The following is an 18,320-nucleotide window of genomic DNA, read 5'->3' as shown; positions in this document are numbered from 1 at the left end:
CGCAGATTTGGATGGGCGTACGGTTTTTGGCGTTTATGAGTATTTTATTGGTTATTTTTTTCTCGTATATCAAGGGGGGAGGGGGGAAACGGTGGGTGCGTATTGCTATCCTTTGGTCAGGAGTTGGCATAGGAGCACCTGGCATGGATACAGACGAAAATCGTTTGAATTCTTATTGTTTTGTTCTTCTCTTCTTTCCCATGCAACATCATCTCTAATATAACCCTTGATACAAGTGTGTGTGTGTGTGTGTGTGACGAGGTATCGACCAAGGCAAAAAAAAAAAAAAAGGGAACAACCTGATAAATGAGGAAAAGAAACAGACATGGAAGCAAAGGTTGACCTGACAAGATGGAATTTACTCGTCATCCTCATCATCCTCCTCCTCGGCAAGCTGATGCTCAACATCCATATCGTCATCGTCACGCTCGTCGTCCTCTTCGCTGTCAAGGTCATCACGACCAGCAGCATTGGCAGCCATCTCGTCCTCCTTCCTCTTCCGATCGTCCTCCTTGCGAGCATCCTCGAGCATCTTTGCCCGCTGGGCCCTACCGGCACGCTGACCGACGACGTAGGCGCCGATGGGGGTCTTGGCGACGTCGAAGTCGCGCAGGAAGTTGTCGACCTGGGTGCGGTCGCGGGGGGCGAAGTCGACCTTTGATCGGTGGGACTCGACGAAGCGCGAGCTGTCCTCGAGCTTCTGGACGAGCAGGACGACGGAGGCGATGAGCTTCTGATTGCGGTTGCCGCCGGACCTGGAGCGGGCCTGCTTGAGCCATCGCTTGAGCTGGATGACGACAGGCAGGGCCAGCTCGGGCAGGGCGATGGAGGTGGACCAGAGGAGGAAGTACTCGGACAGGAGCTCGACGACCTGGTCGCCCACGCCGTCCTGGTAGACGCGGGTGCGGAGGTAGGACTTGGGGCACTTGTAGGAGAGGGAGAAGTCGAGGGCCTTGAGCGTGGACGGCTTGGGGACGCGGCGCATCTCGGCCGAGTTGAGGACGTCGATGAGCGGGGAGGCGAGGGGGATGTAGGTCCCCGTGGCGCGCGAGGTGCGCAGCAGGGAGCGCAGCAGGTGGAAGCGCAGCGGGAAGTAGACGGCCGTGGGGATCAGCCGGAGGGCGCCGAGCGTGACCTGGACGAGCGGGTAGATGAGCGGGCGGAGGGGGGACTCGCGGCCGGCCTCGGCCTCCCTGAGCGGGTTGCAGTGCTCGGCCAGGACGCAGGACCAGAAGTCGAGCGAGTGCGTGTACTGCCAGTTGTAGACGATGCGGAACGAGTCGTTCTTGTTGTTGACGATGCTGTTGCGCAGGTGGATGGCCAGCTGGCGGATGAAGCCGAAGGCCGTGGTGTAGCCGACGGTCGGGTCCATGCCCCACAGCTCGGCGGCCGAGTTCTTGACCAGGTTGATGCCCTGGACCGTGTTGGCGTTGGTGACGCGGCAGCCCTGGATGAGGCCCTGGTACGTCGTCTTGAGCACCGTCTCGCGGATGCCCTTGTCGCCGATGCTGACCAGCCGCCGCAGCACCAGGAACGCGGTGATCCGCGTCGTCTCCGAGCTGGCCGGCTGCGCCCAGAAGTTGACGACGGCCTTGGCCAGCGCCTTGATCAGCTTCTTGAACGACAGGAGGTAGGGGAGGATCGGCGTCATGGCTGACAGCGTCAGCTTGAGCGTCCGGTCGTCGGACAGCGTGCCCAGCAGGACCATCATCGACGTCGTGTATGTCTTGAGGAGCAGGGACAGGTTGCGGAACTTGGCCGTCTCCGTCTGCACGTACACCTTTCCCGACGACGACTCCTTGACCGGCAGGTGGTGGTTCATGACGCGCGGGATCTCGTTGAGCGCCAGCACGAGCACGTCGTTGAACACGTCGGGGCTGGTGATCTTCCACCGCCGCTCGTCCTCGTCCTCGTCCTCGTTCAGCCGCGCGGCGCACCGGAACGCCAGCACCACCTGCCGTGCCGCGCGCAGAGACTGCCTCTCGGTGATCGACTTCTTCCACGACGCCACAATCTCGCGCGTCAGCTCCTTGTTCTGGAGCGCCGGCTTTTCCTCCTCTTCCTCCTCCTCCTCCTCCTCCCCCCCGGCCTCGGCCGTCTTCTTGTTGCCCTGCTTGCGCTTCTTCTTAGGCCGCCGCTGCTGCTCCTCGTCCTCGTCCGAGTCGCCTTGGCTGAGCTCGTCTACCTCGGCCAGGTCGGCGTTGTCGTCAAAGTCCAGCGCTTCCGGATCGTTCTCCTTGAGGAACCTGTAGAATTCGGGGTCCTTGTCGGCCAGCTCGTCCATGGTCTGCTTGCTCATGCCGCCGCCCTCCTCGAGGTCCTCGTCGTCCTCGTCCGAGTCGCTGTCGCCGTCATCCTTGCCATTGGTGAGGATGGGCTCCTCGTCGTCGGACTCGTCGTCCGACTGGGCCTTCCTGGACGGGGCGCCGCGCTTCCGTTTGCCCAGCTTGCCGTCAGCGGCAGCCTTGTCGTTGTCGATGATGTCGTCGAATCCGCCCTGGAAGAAGTCGTCGACGCTCATGTCGTTGACCTTCTTTCCCTTGCCGATCAGACCAGCATTGGGCTTCTTGAAAGGTCGGCCACCGTCTGCGGCACCGTCGCCGCCCTCCTCGGAGGGACCCTTGAAAAATTCGGCATCCTTGTTTCGACGGCCCTGCTTCTTGTCCTTCATCTGCTGGCGCTGCTTGACCTTGGCCGTGGCATTCCTCTTGTCGAGAACACCTCTGAGGCGATTCTTCTCAAACTTCTTTGTCGCCTTGAGATTCTTCTTTGCGGTACCCATCGTGACGGCGGCGGTTGCAATGGTCAGGTCTGTTTTGGATGCAAAGAGACGAGCAAGGACGTCTTCTTTGCGTATGAGTGGAGGAAAAGTTGCCGATTTTTTTTTTTTTTTTTTTTTTTTCCTCCCCTTGACTGGCGTCTTATCGATAGGAACTCTGGTCTAAGCTAGTTGGTGTGGGGGTGGTGGGGGGAGGAAAATGGAAAGCGGTCAGAATTCTGCCATGTATGCTGGAAGGGGGGGGGGGGGGGGGAGGGGAGGGTAGGTCGGTTCAGGACTTCGGGTATAGGCTATAGCCTATATAGGTAGTGTACAGCCCATATATAAGTAGTGTACAGGCCTATATATAGGCAGTATAGGTACCCTTTTAGTGCTTGAACTTGTCAGCAGGCGCTGTATTGCTGCTGTACCATAATGCACTGGAGCCTGTTCTCTGTTGACTGTTGATAGTACTGTTCTATTCTATTCACTAATATTATCGCAGCCGCGGCCCTCAACCTCAAACCTGATCCATCCTTCTTCTACTTCAAGACTTGATACTTGCACAGCAAAGCGAGCATCGGGTCTCACCCCGATGCCTCACCTCGACCGCCCGCCATGAACCCTCGTCAGCAGAGCTACGCGCCCACTCCTCACAGCTACGTACCGAACACCAACATGTCGGCCACTATCAACCTTGACGAGGTTAGTACCATCGGTAGTCGAAAACCCCCCTCTCATCCGTGCCCATCCCTGCTAACGATGCCTCGTTCTTCTGCACTCTCGCCAGGAAGTCAAGCTTTCGGAGACACGTGCCGAGCAGGATATCCACGAGTCTCTCGCCGAGCTGTTCAGCATCATCGTCACTATAGATCAGCTGGAGAAGGCCTTTCTGAAAGATGCCATCCCGGAGGCCGAGTACACCGAGATATGTGAGCGGTCTCTGAGGCAGTACAAGGCTCTCCTGGCCGATGAGACGATCTCCAAGGCGTTTGGTACTCTCGAAGAATTCAAGGCCAGATGGAATGTACGTCTTCTTTTGTCTCTCATCCTCTCATCAATATCTCTCCTTTCTTTCTTTCTTTCTTTTCTTGCCTTTCCTTCTCTCTCTCTCTCTCTCTTCTCTCTCCCCTATGAAAAACGGCTGACGCCGCAGCACAGCTCGAAGTCCCACGCGCGACGGAACGGCTACGCGTAGGCATGCCATCGACCACCCTGACGGCATCATCATCATCAGGGCCGACCCCCTCATCATCCGGGCTCGGAGGCATGGGGGGAGGCGGTCCCGGTGGCAGCGGCGGCGCACCTGGCTCCGCCGCCGCCGCAGCCAAGGGCACGAGCGGCGTGCTCATCCTCGAGGCGACCCAGGAGTTCATCACGTTCCTTGACGCCGTCAAGCTCGGGCTCCTGTCAAAGGACCAGCTGCACCCCTTGCTGTCCGACGTGATCCAGTCGGTCAACAAGGTGACGGACAAGGACTTTGAGAACCGCGGCAAGATCGTCCAGTGGCTCATCACGCTCAACCAGATGAAGGCCACCGAAGAGCTAGGCGAGCAGCAGGCTCGGGAGCTGGAGCTGGATATCCAGCAAGCCTACCAGGGGTTCCGGAGCACCTTGACGTGATCGCGACGTCCGTTGCCTCTGATCTTTCGGCCCAACAGTGCAGTGGTGGTGTGTATACGAGCAAGGATTCTCTTCCAATCTCAGCGGGTTGAGTAGATATTCCAAAGAGTGGGGAGTCAGAAGAAGGATGCCGTAGGGTCTCTGCATAGCGTAGGAATGATGGCATCAGAGCCTAATTCTCCGTTCCTTTCTCGCCTTGCCTATCTTGTTATTATTTAGTTGAATATTACACCAAAAACGTCCAGAAACTAGGATATACAAATTCCTCCTCAAATATCCTCCTGACCTGCTCCAGAACAAACCGCTCCACCTTGCCAACATTCTTCAAGCTCTGCTTCCCACCTTCCCTCTCACCAATCTCACTCTCAACCTTGATCTCCTGAAGCAATCCACCGAATCTACCCTTGTGCTGTTGCTGTTTCTGAGTATCCCTCTGTTGTTGCTGCTGCTTCTGAATATCCCTTTGTTGCGGCTGCTGCGGCGGCGGCTGCTGCTGCTGCTGCTGCTGCTGCTGCTGTAGCTTTTGCTCACCCTCTCGTTCCTGCTCCTCATCGTCATCCGGGCCCACAGCAGCCATGGCATCCTCGGGACTGAGAAAGCAGAAGTGCAGCCTCTTGCGTATCTTGGCCAGCACGCCGACACCGTCAAACGACAGACCGGTGATGTTGAGCTTGAGCGGGATGCCCACGAAGCTGGGCATCGGGTAGTCGAGGAGTATCTCAGCCGTGAGGTTGAGCCTCACATCGCCAGAGTACGTGATCCTGAAGACGGACTGGAAGTCGTCCACCTTTGGCTCCCTCCTCCTCCTCCTCCTCCTCCTCCTCCTCCTACCACCATCTTCCTGTGCCCCGTCAGCACCCTCCTCCTCCTCCTCCTCCTCCTCCGTGATGGCCGATTCGAACGACGCGGCGGCGGTGGCGGCGGCATCCCGTGTCGGAGGCCGCGAAGTATTCGCCGACGTAGGCGCCAACGTGGACACGCTTCCCTTCTCCCGCAGCGGCGGAGGCGGCTGCTTCTGCTGGGGCTGCAGGGAGTGAGGCGGCGCGTTGTCGACGGACAGCATGCTCCCCTGCGACTGGTTGCGGCTGTGCCGGCCGCTGGGCGGCGGCGAGGGGAACGACGACGGCAAAGACGGCGATGACGACGACAACGACGACGGCGGCGGCGACGGCGACGACGTCATGGTGCCCATCCAGTGGTGGGCACCCGCCACGGCGGCTAGGGGCGTGTTCGTCCCCGTCGTGCCTAGATGGCCGTGGAAGTAGTTCAGCCCCGGGCCGCCGAGGATGCCGGGCGTCGAGGTCCCCAGGTAAGGTGCGCCCATGTTGTCGTGGTAGCTGTGGTGATGGTGGTTATGATGGGGTATTTCCTGCCTCGGAAACCCTTGCTGCTGCTGCTGCTGCTGCTGCTGTTTTCGTCTCCTCCTCTTCGTAGTGGGGGAGGGAGAGGAGGAGGAGGAGGTGGTGGTGGTGGCGGTGGTGGCGGCATGATGATGTTGACGATGTTGTTGCTGACGACGATGACGATGCTCCTCGTCGGTGGTACCTGACCCGTCGTCGTCATCCGTGTCCCCCTCGTCTTCCTCGTAAAAGTCCGGCAGGGGGTCTGTTATGTCCTTCAGGACAAGGCTAGGAGGGACTGTGCCGAAGTCGAATCCGTGCACCGTCACGGACTTGATGAAGCGTGGGAGCGGCACGCGTTGGAACTTGTCGTGGATGAAGATGCGGATGCGCTCTGCCAGCGCTCTGCCATCGGGACCGCTCGTCAGCGCGTCCCAGTCCACTTCTATGGACATTGGAGGGTGAGGGGTCTATCCTGCCCTCTATGTGTGATTGATGAATGCTCTTCTCTGTCGAGTATCCATCAATTCCATTCATATCATGGTTGGAAGAGAGAGTCTTGTCAGAGCAATGATGCTCTGGTCATGAGGTTTTGCGGATGTTGTGTTTATATTATTGGCTCACAGTGGGGCGTGACTTTAGGGAGTCTCAGGCAGGACTTTTTTATTCTATCTTAGCCAGTCTTCCGATCAAGATTATTCATTATATTGCTCCATGAATAGAATCGGAGAGACTAAAAAGTAAATATTATTGCTCAGTGAGATGCGTCAGATAGTACATGACATTGATCGTGTATCAGGTCTAAAGATTGCCAAGTCGTTATTTTCTTCTTGTTCTCTCTCTCTCGAAAAAAAAAGTTTGGTAAAATCCTCCCCCAACATTACATCATGACAATACAGTAAAGATTACATCTCCTAGGACAACAAACGCCTACTGCTCTGTCTCCTCGAATCTAGCACGTGCATAGTAATGAGGGTATTTGGGGTAGTTGAAAAGGTGCCAGCAATTCGGCGACTGAAGGATATACCTGCATCCTCAAGTCAGTAATCAGCCCTCCTCCAAACTGGTTTCAATAGAGAGAGAGAGAGAGAAGAGGAGAGAAGAGGGGGGGCGGGGGAAGCGTACCTCGCCATGGCCTCACGGAACCGATTCTTGTACTCCTTCGGACTCGTAACGGTAGGCCTGTTCCTCCCACGGTCCTTGATCCACGTCTCGAGCTTCTTGTCCCATGTATATGTACGGATGCAATCGATGATCCCCACGACGAGTTCTTTCCTGTCCTCGTCCACGGCAATCATGAGGGAATAATCCATGACGTTCTGCTTGGCCAGGAACAGCGTGTCGTTCCACACCGACGCGCGCAGCAGCTTCTTGGAGTGCTCCCGCGCAAAGAGGGGGGACTCGTAGATGTACTCGACCATGTTCTCGTCGAGCAGTACCTCGTTCTGCTCGCCCGTGGACTGGATCTTGCGGTTCCGCATCGAGCCCTTGAGGTCGAAGATGCGCTGCGGCGAGCGGTCGTAGAACAGGTTCTCGGTCGCGAGCAGGTCGAGCTTCACGTCCACACCCGTGAGCGGGTTCTTGATGACGACCTGGAAGAAGCCGACCATCTTGGCAATCACCGACGGCAGGTCGTGGAACAGCGACTCGGCCATGATGCTAAAGTACCCCGGCGCGAAGCGCAGGAAGGCCGACGTCTCGATGGGCGAGAGCGACTTGAGCACCAGCCGGTCGTCCAGCGTCTTGAGGAAGACCGACTTCGTCTTGCCGCCCTTGCTGTCCCACTTGAGGCAGCGGGAGAGCGACTCGACGATGCGCTCGGCCACGCCGCACTTCCTGCGCAGCGCGTCGAACTGCTCCGCGTAGAAGATCTTGCACGTCATCACCGACGCCCCGTCCTTGAACTGGTACTTGAGGTGCGTGCCCGTGCTCCGCAGCAGGCTCTTCTCCAGCTCCGCCTCCTCCATCGGGCCCTCTACCGGCGAGCGCCCGGGGCCGAGGTTGACGCTGCCGTCGCTGGATTCTTGGTCCTGCTGTGCTAGGGCCTGCGCGTCTGCCCGGATCCGCTCCAGCTTGCTGTTGTAGTCCTCGTTGTTGAGCGCCAGCGCGATCACGGAGCTCGGCTCGTCCTCGCGGATGATGATGTCCGAGTCCACAAAGATGTGGTCGTTGCCCGTCACGGGGTAGTCGAGGGCCGGCCAGCCGCTAGCCGATCGCTCCGCCCAGAAATTCGTCAGGTACCTCATCAGGCTCGTCTTCTGGTGTTTGGGGAGCTCCAGCGGTATCTCCGCGCTCGGCTCCAGCGAGTTGGCCAGCTCCTTGATATCCGGCATGAACTCCTCCGAAACGCCCTGCTCACCGTCGCTCGCGGCCCCTTCGTCGTCGGTGCCGGCCTGGCTGGGGTGGTCCTCGGCGGCGTCGTTCTTCTCCTGCTCATCCTTCTGGTCGCTCTTTCCCTCGTCTGCGGCACCATCCCTTGGCTCCTCCTCTCCAGCCGGCGTCTCCTGAGAAGCATCGGCGTCGGGCACCGGCGGCAGCGGCTGCTCGTGTTCCGGAACAGAGGTCGCCTTGCTATCGGGTGGCTGCGCGTCCTCTACGGCAGGTCCGGGCTCGGCAACCGCCTCGTTCACGTCGTCGTACACCTCGACGATGGCCTTGGTAGACGTCCTGGGGAGCATCGCTCGGGGATGGCGCAGACTGGCAGCGCGTTCCTTTCGGTCCCGCATACGTTCCTTCTCAAACTCGCGACTGAGCTGCTCAAAGTGCTTCGCCAGCGTTGACACCTGCGAATCCCTCTTCTTGTGGATCAGACGGGGAATGTTGGACTGGCCAGCCTTCTGCCGGGACTTGAGAGCGCTCAGACCTAGGCGCTCCGATAGCTTCTTGTCCACCTTGACCGAGCCTTCGTTCGGCGGCGGCGGCTGGTCGGCCTGGTGCTCCGGGTGCGTGGGTCTGCCCTCGTGCAGTGCCGCCACCCGGCCCGAGGAGGACTGCGATCTAAGCAGCGTCCTCACAGGCTGTGTGTTGGCGCGCAGCAGCGGCGGCGAGGTGGTGCTCCCGAACGTGCGCGCCGACAGGCGTTCCGGGGTCGCGCGGGACACGGGGGTAGGCGGGGGGGCGTCGATGGGCTGGCCCTGCCCCTGTCCCTGCTCAACCTGCTCCCGCCGCTTCTGGTCTATCCTTTCACCGAGAGAGGGACGGGGGGGGGGCAGCTCCGTATACATCCCGTCGTCCTCCTCGGGCGACTCGGGGGCCCGAGGAGTGACCGGTATGGGCGCCTTTGAGATCCCGTCGCCTGCCACACCCTGCGCGGCGGCGGCTCCCGCAGCGCCCTTGGCTCCGACGGGGGATCCGGCCAGGTCCAGCGCCTCGACTCTCTCGACTGCACCCTCCGCTGCCATCCCCGACTTTCCATCGTCTCCCGACGGGGGCTCCCTGGCGCCAGGCTCGGAGGAGGCCGTCGTGCTGCTCCCCTCGAGCCCACCGGCGCTCTCCGTGACATCGGTGGGTTGGGTGCTCTTCTCGTCGGCCTCCGAGAAGGTCTGCGAGATGGGCTCGTCGCTGTCGGCCGTGGACCCTGTGCCCTCGTTCGTGACGAGTGACTCCTTGGATTCGTCATCGGCAAACATCTTCTTGAGCTGCATGATGGTGAGCTGCCTCATATCCTTGTCGCCGAGGAAGTCGGCCTCAAACTTGGCAAATGCCACGTCCCACTCGCCCGCGACCTCGAGCATCTGCCGCGTGATCTTGTTGAAGGGCACGACCTCGTAATACTTGGAGTTGACGTAGACGTCCTGGAGCTGGCGGATCATGGCCGGCTGGTCCTCCTGGGCCTTCTTGGACAGCTGCTCCAGCGCCTCCTTGCAGGCCTCGGCCTTCTTGGGAAGGACGCTGTCGATTCTGATGCCCTGCAGGCGCGCCTTGACCGAGGTCATGTATCGGTTCCACCGCTCCTCCATCTTGGTGTAGATCTCGTTCTTGAGCTTCAGATCGTTGGCCACGTTCCACGTGATGCGCGCCCGGGGCACGACGATCTCGAGGAGGTCGATGGGGTCGCGATGGATGCGGACGCGAGAGTCGGCCAGGCTGAAGTAGCGCACGTAGTCCTGGTGGTGGTCTTGGCCGCACTGCACGCTATCTGCCATGTGAAGGCCGCGGCCCCAGTACAGGAGCTCGAGGTACTTGCCGAACGAGTACTTGAAGGTGGCGGTGGACATGCAAGTCTCCTCCGAGTCCTTCTCGCAAGTCTTGCAGTACGTCCACATGGTGATGCCATCGCCCAGTTCGGGGCTTCGCGGCGGCGCGTTGGGGAAGTGCTCGACAAACACGGTGATGCGGTACTGGTCGTGAACGTACGTCCGGTGGTGCTCAATCATCTTGCGCTCGCATCCGTTGGACGTGCAGACCTCGTCCTGGCCGTACACCAGGTCCTCGATGTACTGTCCCAGCGAGCAGTCCGGATCCATCTGAGCGTCGTAGCGCTGCTCGTCGTAGAAGTTGAGGGCAAGCAGCTCGGGTTCGGTGCAGGGGATCTTGGTCTCGGTACAGATGGCCGAGTACAGCACGACAATGTTTTGGTGCGAGTAAGGGTCGAACAGGTCTAGGTTCCCCTGCATATATGTCTCCCAGTGCCGCGTCTGTGTTCGGTAGTTGAAGAGCGCCTTGTCGTACTCGGCATCGTGGACAGCGTGGAGGATTTCCATCATCTGCTTCGGCGCCTTGTGGCCAATCCTCTCCACCATCTCGGGCGTGATGAGCTGGAATGGCTGGGACACGCTGGCCATATCCGAGGCCTCCTTAGACCTCGTCTCCGATTCCTTGCCGCGAGCTTCCACGGATTCGGCATCCGCGCCGTCTGTTCCTGCGGGCTGGCTCTGCCCCTCCTCGCTCTGTTCCTCCGACGGCTGCAATGCTCCTGCCTCTGATGATTGCTGCCTCTGCTGCTCTTCCTGGCTCTTTCCCTCCAGAGCTTCCTCCGCAGCCCTCCTCCGCTGTTCGGAGACATCGTGGTCTAGGAGGCGGCGCAGGTAGAGAAGTCGCCTCTCCTGCTCGCGAGCTCGCATGAGAAGGTACGGCTGGGAGAACTTGACATAAGGCGAGGCAGAAAGGATTTTTGTTTCGTATTTGGCAACCATGTCGCTGTAGAACGTCGGCATGGGCACGTCGTCCGGGACCTCCTCCGGCTGCTGCGCCTCTGGGCCCTCCTGCTTGGCTTGGTCCGATTCTTGGGAAGTCGACACGGCGTCGGTGACAGCCATCCCCGAGGTTTCTCCCGTCGATGCCGGCGCGGACGTGGTCTTGCCGTCGACAGATGGCTCACCAAGACCGACAGTTGGTCCGGATCTCTCCGCGGAACTGGCGTTGCCGATCGGTCTCGATTCGTTGATCGCGAGCATAGAGCTCGCCAGGGATCCTTCCCCATTCTCGGGCGGGTTGATGGACTCGTCCCTCAGCAGGCTCGATTCTAGCTTGAGATTGTAGACAACGTAGACCATGAAGTCGACAATGTGCTTGACCTTTCCCAAGACGGCGTGGCTAGCTCCTCGCAGGGAGATGGTGCAGCCCAGCTCCGGCGTGCAGCCGGACAGGAAGATGTACGACTTCTTTCGGCCGGCATAGGCGTTGTTAACGTAGGTGCGGACATCGAAGGAGGAGCAACGCCCCACCTTGACCGGGAGAGCCAGCATGTCGACCGACGTGATGATCTCCGTCTCGGCGCATCGAGAAACGGCCTCGATGACGGTGTGCTTGACATTGTAAGCCACAGCGATGTTGGCTTCCGAGAGATACTGCAGCGCCACCCCGGACACGCCCTTCTCCGCAAGCAGGACGTGTGGTTTCAGATTGGTGATCCTCTGGACGACGATGCGCAGATAATCCTTCTCCTGCTCGATGACGGGCTGCAGGCTCATGAGCTGCTGCTCATGGCGCTGGTACTCGACCGGAAACGTGACGAGGACTATGCGAGGATTGGTGATCTTGCGGGGCATGCTCTTCAGGGCAAGGTTCTTGGTGAAGACGACGCCCGAGACGTATGAGGTGTCACAGGGTCGGCCACCCGGTATCCGCTTGAGCTTGACGTAGTGCCGTATGTCCATGTCCTCGCCGCTCGAGACGTCGGGACTCACGTCGTCCGTTGCCCGAAGCAGTATCGGGACCAAGGCCTTCTGCCACGGCGATGGGCTGGGGATCCCCGAGTCCTCAAGCAGCTGCTGGAGGATCCTGTAGACGTGACGCGTGCTGGAACTGTTGAGCTCGACCTGGGGTTTCCGCTTGATCTCGTGGAAGTCGGCGTTTGTAGGAGGTAGCCAGGACTGGGTAGCATGTTCCATTGCAGCAATCATCTCCGAGGAAGGAGAGTGCCGCCTGAAGACTCCAGACTTGGGCCGAGGCGGCGGCAGGTGGTGGATGCTTCCGCTCATGCTCAGGTTGCGGCGCCGGACCGAAAGCCTGTGACCTGCAAGGCTTGGCGGGCCGCTCATGTCATCGAACGCGCCACGACTATTCAGACCACTGATACTCTTCTCGCCCTGCTTGTGACGGCGGTGCCTGTTTGAATTCAGGGATGCCGAGAGAGTGGGCTTGTCATTTTCGTAGCTCCCCGAGGGGATTTCTGCGCTGGACATGGTTGAGAACAGCCCCATCTGCTCATCTTCGGTGGACTCGTCCGACATGTAGTCTGCGAGTTCGGGGTCGATGATGTTGTCGTCGTGGAAGGCGGGGAACTTTGATCTCTTGGGTTCATCATCAATGCCCTTCCGGAAAGGCGCCCTATCCGGCGGAGCAGTTTTGAAGCGATTCAGAAGGCCATGCTTCGAGTGGTGGCGCTTGTGGCCGGGGCCGGCGAAAGACTGCGGCCGGGCGGATGCCAGGGATTTCAGAGAGCGGGATGACCCTGGGCGGCTCAGCTGAGAGGCGTCGATCTCAAGAACAGCCGACGCGCGGTTCGGCCCTCGGACGCGGCGGGTAGCAGGGATGGCCATCATGGGCGTGGATACGGGGCGAGCATCCTCCGGGCCAGAGGAGCCGGTGATCGGGCTGCCCTTGTCCACACCCTTCGAGCGGCTGCCTGCGCTCGGAGATTTCGAATGACCGGAGCCCAGACCGGAACCCATGAAGCGCGGAAGGAACGCTTGGTGGTCGTCCCCGGAGTCGTCCGACCCGCTTCCATCCAGGCGACGGCTGATGACGATCAGGCAACGTTTGCATACGCGCAGGGAGCCCTGGACGCCGAACCGCTCCCCGGATATGATGGTTGTGCATTGGTGGTCGAAGATGCACCCGCAGGTACGGCAATGGTGCTTGCGCCGGAAGGGCGAGAAGGCGGTTTGGCATAGATGGCACTCCTTGACGCTGTCGTCCTTCATCCAGAAATCTTTGCTGAGAACCTGCCGCCGCATCCGATCCAGTCGGCTGAGATGGTCCGTGGCCACCTCGAAGCTGAGCGTGGTCCCTGGGATCCTCCCCGCCTGGTCATTGCGGTGCGCTTCGTCTTTGGAGATGGATCCGTGGTAGACGGAGTTGTGTGCGGATATACTGATGGGGCTCGGTGCCGCCGGCGTGCCTCTATCTGTGGAGGAGTCCCGGGAGTGGGGTGAGTTCGTCCCGCTGACACGCTCGATGGCGGGAGGGCGTCTTCGGATGTCGTCGGGTGACAGCATCAGCGACCCCGACGAGGGAGTGCGCAGGTGCGGAGTCTGGGCTTTGGCCGCCGAGGGGCGCTCCGCCTGAGACTGGCTCCTCGAGGTGTCGACACTAGCGACGCTCGAGGCGTCGTCCCTGTTGGAGGATCTGGGTGGTAGCTTGCCCTCGGTCAGGTCGTACAGGTTGGGGACCTCTGCGCTGTCACGGCGGGCGTCGCGATCGACCCTGCTCAGGCTCCGCTGTGCGGAGCCTTCGGCGGCACCGTCCCTATTGCTGCTATTGCCGAGCCTGCTGCGGCCCGACTCGTCCATGGACAGGACAGGCGGGTCGGCCACGACAGCGCTGGTGGCGTTTGTGGGGAGGCTCTGCCGAACGGACGGCTGGGACTTTGCAGCGGGCATGAGGTTGATGCTCGTGGGCTTGGAAGACTGCGAGTGCTGTGATCGTGTGTCGGAGGGTGCCAAGACGATGGACGACGGCATGTCGGGTGCCGCCACAGGCTGGGTGTAGAGAGCGGTAGCTGCGCTGGCGGCCGAGGTGGTGCGGTGCATCGAAGAAGATGCCGAATGCTTAGAGACACGAGCGCTCGCTTCGGCCTCCATCTCGTCGCCGTCCTGGCTCTTCTTGGCGGAAGAGCCACCGGCTCCGACGGCGACCCGAAACCGACTGTAGAGCCCGCTGAAGCCCTGCTGGACGATGTCGCTTGCCGAGCCCTTGTTTTCGGCAGTGGCGGTCGGTACTGAGGGGGGCGCAAAGTCGTTGAAGGTCGTGAGGGAGTCGGCACGGTTCCTGGCCGCGTCATGTATCTTATCAAGGTCGTAGGTGAGCTGCTCCTTCTTGAAGGTTGAATCGACGGAGGCGACGGAGCTCCGGCGGTGACGAAAGCTGATGGGCGACCCGAGGGGATCAGATGCCTGCGAGCCGCCGCCGGTGGACGGCTTCGTGGGGTTGCCGCTAGCCATCGAAGCAGGTTTTTCGAGGTAATTCGGCCGAATGGGCGATCGATGTCGATCTCTTTCTCCACGGCGGGCGGGCTCAGCAAACGGTGAAGTTCGCCTCGGCGTTCATGCTGGTCCACCAAAACTGAGGGGAAGAGGGGATAGCGGTTGTCAATATAATTACGCCGCGTGGTTCCTTGAAAGGATGGAAAGGTTCCGAACCGACGCTCGGGAAGCTGAAGAGTGTCGACGTCTCCGGCAGCGTCGCAGTCTTGGCGATGAGGAATGACGATGGCGGCCGTCCCAGAAGACCCCGGCAAGTAGCAGGGTCGTGGTAGCGATGTAGATGGGGAATCACGGCCAGCGGTAGAGTGACAATTAGCTGGAGGCTGGGCAGGTCTGGCCAAGATGACTGTGTCAGTGTATCGGGATGGGTATCACCAGCTACAGCCTACTTCCCATGACTGATATCAGCCAAAACGAGACAAGATGAAAAATCATAGATCCGGCCCTTCTCCAAGAAGGTCCTGGTGGGTGGGCAGCGGTGCTAGACTGATACCACCTTGGGGAGGGAAAACGATGATGGCATAGCGTCACCTGTTTGAAGCTTAGCGTGGGCTGTGACCGTGGGGCAGAGTTGAATCAGCCGTCAGTGTCATTATGATCACCGCTTAGTATGGAGGGAAGGGGTGACAGAAATAAACCTGCATATTTCAAACGGCTTCCACCGATTTCACCACAGAACCCTGCTTATTTTATTCTGACATCCTCCGATTCACCGCTTCACGCCGCACGCGTGTGTGCCCAGGACTCGGACCGCGTTTCCGCATTCAAGAGGTCAGAGTCGTCCCTACCGCCGCAATCAGTCCCCCCCGTACGTGACGCCCAATGTTGGGCATCACCCGGCGTCATCTATGTTTTATTTTTTTGCTTTTTATCTTTTTCTGAACAATAGAACGATAGATTCAAGCTCCATTTCTTTTCCGCGTTCGCTCCACATCTGCATAAGCCCGAACCCTCACCGCGACAGACGATAAGAGGTCAGCCCATCAATGTGACACAGACCCCCCCCCCCCCCCCCCCCCCCCGCCCTCCCTCTCGAAGAAAGAGGTCCCGGGCCACGTCACAAAATCCTCATGTCTTTTGAAATAACCCGGTTACTGGGGACGAAGACGTCGATAAGCGTCCCCAAGGATCAGGAGAAGGTCCTCGACAGGCATGGCATGGGCGCCGTGCGGTCCGACGACTACCCCATCAGTGTAGACGATGTCTCTAGCCGTGTGCTCTCCTCCTTGACAGAGGCCCGCGTCAACAACCAGAAACGCGACTGGACTGCGGCCGGACTGAAAGAGTCAGGCGGGCCCAAGGAAAAGAAGAAGAGTCGGCCAAACGACGACGCCGTCACCGACGCCGACACCGACGAAGCTGTGAACGACAGCAGACCATCAGGCCAAGAGACAACGCAGGAGCCCGCAGCTGCTGCAGGCAGGGAGCCTGCAGCCGCGAGAGATGCGTCGCAGACGACAGCGGTGGAAGACGGCACCGGGGCGACGCAGAAGTCCTCCCATCCTGCCAACAGGGGGTCCTCCTCGCCAGTGAGGTCGCAGCCCGATAATGCCGAGGAGCAGCAGACAGCCCGGACGGCCGCCAAGCCCCGATCGAAAACAAAGCCCCAGAGCCTCGCGCCCGTCATCCACCTGCCCTCGAGCATGGAGGAGCCAGAAGACCTAGAGGTCCAAGTCCCCGTAGCCCGAGGCCAGCAGCAGGAGGCGGTCCCGACTTCGAAGGCAGACGACGACTCGAAATCGCCCGACAAGACGCCCAGGGTGCGACAGCGCACCGCCATGGAGACGCCGCCGTGCGCGCAACCCAGCCAGACCAGCGTGATCCCAGGAACGGTGGCACGTGACGCAGGCTCCGACGATCGGAACAACGGTGGCAGCAAGGACCTGGATATGTATCGCCGCCGCTCCAAGCGCATGAAGCCCATCGAGTTCAGCGATGACCCGATGGATACCGGCGCGGACGTGAGGTCTGCCAACCCGTCGACGTCGTTCCAGCGCATGGCCCCGACGATCGGGTATATGCACATCGACAGCTCCAACGGCACGACGACGACGACGCCGAGCAGCAGCAGCAGCAGCAGCAACAACAACAACAACAACAACAACAACAACAACAACAACAACAACAACAACAACAACGACGACGACGACGACGACGACGACGACGACAGCAACGACAACGTCATCCCCGCGTCTCTCCCGCATCTTCCGGAAACAGGGAGTGTCGAGCACGGAGGGGGACTGTCCGTCCAGAGGAACGGTGGAGTCATGGTGAATGAGCGGCGCCAGGTGGCAGCTACCCCCTCGCCGTCGAGGGCGAACGGACCGGTGGCGGGCGGGCGCGATGAGCTCATGCACGAGCCGGGGGAAGATGAGGCGCAAGCCGCAGAGACGAGGTCGCATACCCGGCAATACTCGACCCCCGCCCAGGGGTCAGGCCAATACGCCTCCACCCCGGCACACCACCAGCAGCAGCAGCAGCAGCAGCAGCAATACACACCAGGGGACCCCCGAGGCGACGACGGCGCCCTGGAGCCCTTTGAAATGTTCCTGACAACCTACCCGAGCTACATAACGCAGCACTCGGGCAGCCTGGCCCTCTTCGTCAAGGCGTGCATGTGCCTGGACCACATGGCCAAGCACCGGTCCCTGCACCGGTGCCTGTGGGACGACTTCATCCGCGCCTTCTCGGCGCAGTACCTCGACTACGTGCGCGACGCGACGGACCCGCTGGTCGCGAGCGACTGGTACAACGACCGGGACGAACTGCCCCTGTTCTCGGCCCAGGTCGTGCGCAAGGAGAACCTGGGCGCCATCCTCGAGCTGTACTCGGACGAGGTGGCCAAGGCGAAGAGGTACGTGGTCGGGGGCGGCGGTGACGGCGGCAGGGGACGCAGACGCCGATGGACGGTCGACCGGTCATCCGGCGCCGCCGACACCACCATCAATACAGACACCCCCCGGGCCCGGGCCGTGACGCAGCCCCAGGCCGTCGCACCGGTCACGTTCGGCTCCGGCAGGCCATCGCCGACGCTCAGCTTCCGGGCATCGCCGACGTGGCGGAGGGACGGGGGAAGTCGGAGCTCGGACCTCGTGCGTACCGGTGGCGAGGCGCACAAGGACGACGACGGCGGCGGGGGCAGCAGTCCGGCCGTCCCCGTCGCGGAGACGCCGACGGCCGCAGCGAACCCCTCTGGCTCCGGCTTCCGGGGGTCGACCTCGACGTTCGGAAGGTCCACGCCTGCAGCTGCGCCGGCGCCACCGCCCTCATCGGCCGGGTCATCCACACCACGCCTGGCGCGGGAATACTTTAGGAGCCTGGGAAGACGTAGGAGTGTCAAGGACCAGGAGAAGGTTGATGATCTCATCCGCAATGCATTCAAGGGGAGGCGTTCCAATGGGTTCTAGTCTTTTCTTCTTCCTCTTTTTTAGCCTTTTTCGTGACGACGGATTGGATTGTTGTTTTATATTCGTGAGAAATGCAACAAGGCAGTTTCGGTCTCTTTACATGACTGGCTGGGTTAGTGATGCAAGGGGAAAGGTGAAGAGAAAAGTATTACTACTACTATCAGTATAGCCATATAATAATAAATATACTGTATATATATACTATATATATATATACATAGTATCAGTAGCATAGAGAAGAAAAAATCATTTGGGAAACCAAAGGGAATTTAAATAAAAGACAAATACTATACTCCTCTCCTTCTTTCGTTCTCAGTTTTTTTTAAGGGGGGGGGTTTGTTTCTTTGGTTTTTTATTTTATTGTCGCGTGGGCTACCCGTCTATGGCGCGATTGGCATACTTACACACCTACTATCTGGTGATAGAACAGATAGAGAAGAAGAAGAAGAAATGGCAAAAAGAACAAAAAAAAAACAAAAAGCAAAAAAAGAAAAAAAGAAATCGTAAACAGGCATTGGTATGGTATGGCTTTTTCTTTTTTTTC

The 18,320-nt window shown here is 59.8% G+C and overlaps 5 protein-coding genes across 5 annotated transcripts; 2 read left to right on the top strand and 3 right to left on the bottom strand.

The window, feature by feature from the left end:
- Nucleotides 1–358: 358 nt before the first annotated feature.
- GMORB2_3804 (nucleolar complex protein 2) lies at nt 359–2,782 on the bottom strand (the record flags this gene model as incomplete). The annotated part of the gene is made up of 1 exon (XM_035465780.1): nt 359–2,782. The coding sequence occupies one exon, from the start codon at nt 2,780–2,782 to the stop codon at nt 359–361; it is 2,424 nt and encodes an 807-aa protein (XP_035323617.1).
- A 594-nt stretch (nt 2,783–3,376) lies between these two features.
- GMORB2_3803 (ESCRT-I complex subunit VPS28) lies at nt 3,377–4,381 on the top strand (the record flags this gene model as incomplete). The annotated part of the gene is made up of 3 exons (XM_035465779.1): nt 3,377–3,463; nt 3,549–3,785; nt 3,920–4,381. The coding sequence occupies 3 exons, from the start codon at nt 3,377–3,379 to the stop codon at nt 4,379–4,381; spliced, it is 786 nt and encodes a 261-aa protein (XP_035323616.1).
- Nucleotides 4,382–4,607: 226 nt separating this feature from the next.
- Nucleotides 4,608–6,176, bottom strand: GMORB2_3802 (mitochondrial distribution and morphology protein 12; the record flags this gene model as incomplete). Its single annotated transcript, XM_035465778.1, has 2 exons — nt 4,608–5,718; nt 5,932–6,176. 2 exons carry the CDS (start codon nt 6,174–6,176, stop codon nt 4,608–4,610), a joined length of 1,356 nt encoding a protein of 451 aa, XP_035323615.1.
- A 592-nt stretch (nt 6,177–6,768) lies between these two features.
- Nucleotides 6,769–14,327, bottom strand: GMORB2_3801 (1-phosphatidylinositol-3-phosphate 5-kinase; the record flags this gene model as incomplete). Its single annotated transcript, XM_035465777.1, has 2 exons — nt 6,769–6,784; nt 6,847–14,327. The coding sequence occupies 2 exons, from the start codon at nt 14,325–14,327 to the stop codon at nt 6,769–6,771; spliced, it is 7,497 nt and encodes a 2,498-aa protein (XP_035323614.1).
- A 1,112-nt stretch (nt 14,328–15,439) lies between these two features.
- Nucleotides 15,440–17,776, top strand: GMORB2_3800 (uncharacterized protein; the record flags this gene model as incomplete). Its single annotated transcript, XM_035465776.1, has 2 exons — nt 15,440–16,383; nt 16,591–17,776. The coding sequence occupies 2 exons, from the start codon at nt 15,440–15,442 to the stop codon at nt 17,774–17,776; spliced, it is 2,130 nt and encodes a 709-aa protein (XP_035323613.1).
- Between the last annotated feature and the right edge of the window lie 544 nt (nt 17,777–18,320).

The sequence above is a fragment of the Geosmithia morbida genome (assembly GCF_012550715.1).
Source record: "Geosmithia morbida isolate 1262 chromosome Unknown scaffold_2, whole genome shotgun sequence".
NCBI classification, from domain to species: Eukaryota; Fungi; Ascomycota; class Sordariomycetes; order Hypocreales; family Bionectriaceae; genus Geosmithia; species Geosmithia morbida.
The sequence above is the reverse complement of the archived record's forward strand: the minus strand, read 5'-3'. Positions and strand labels throughout refer to the sequence as shown.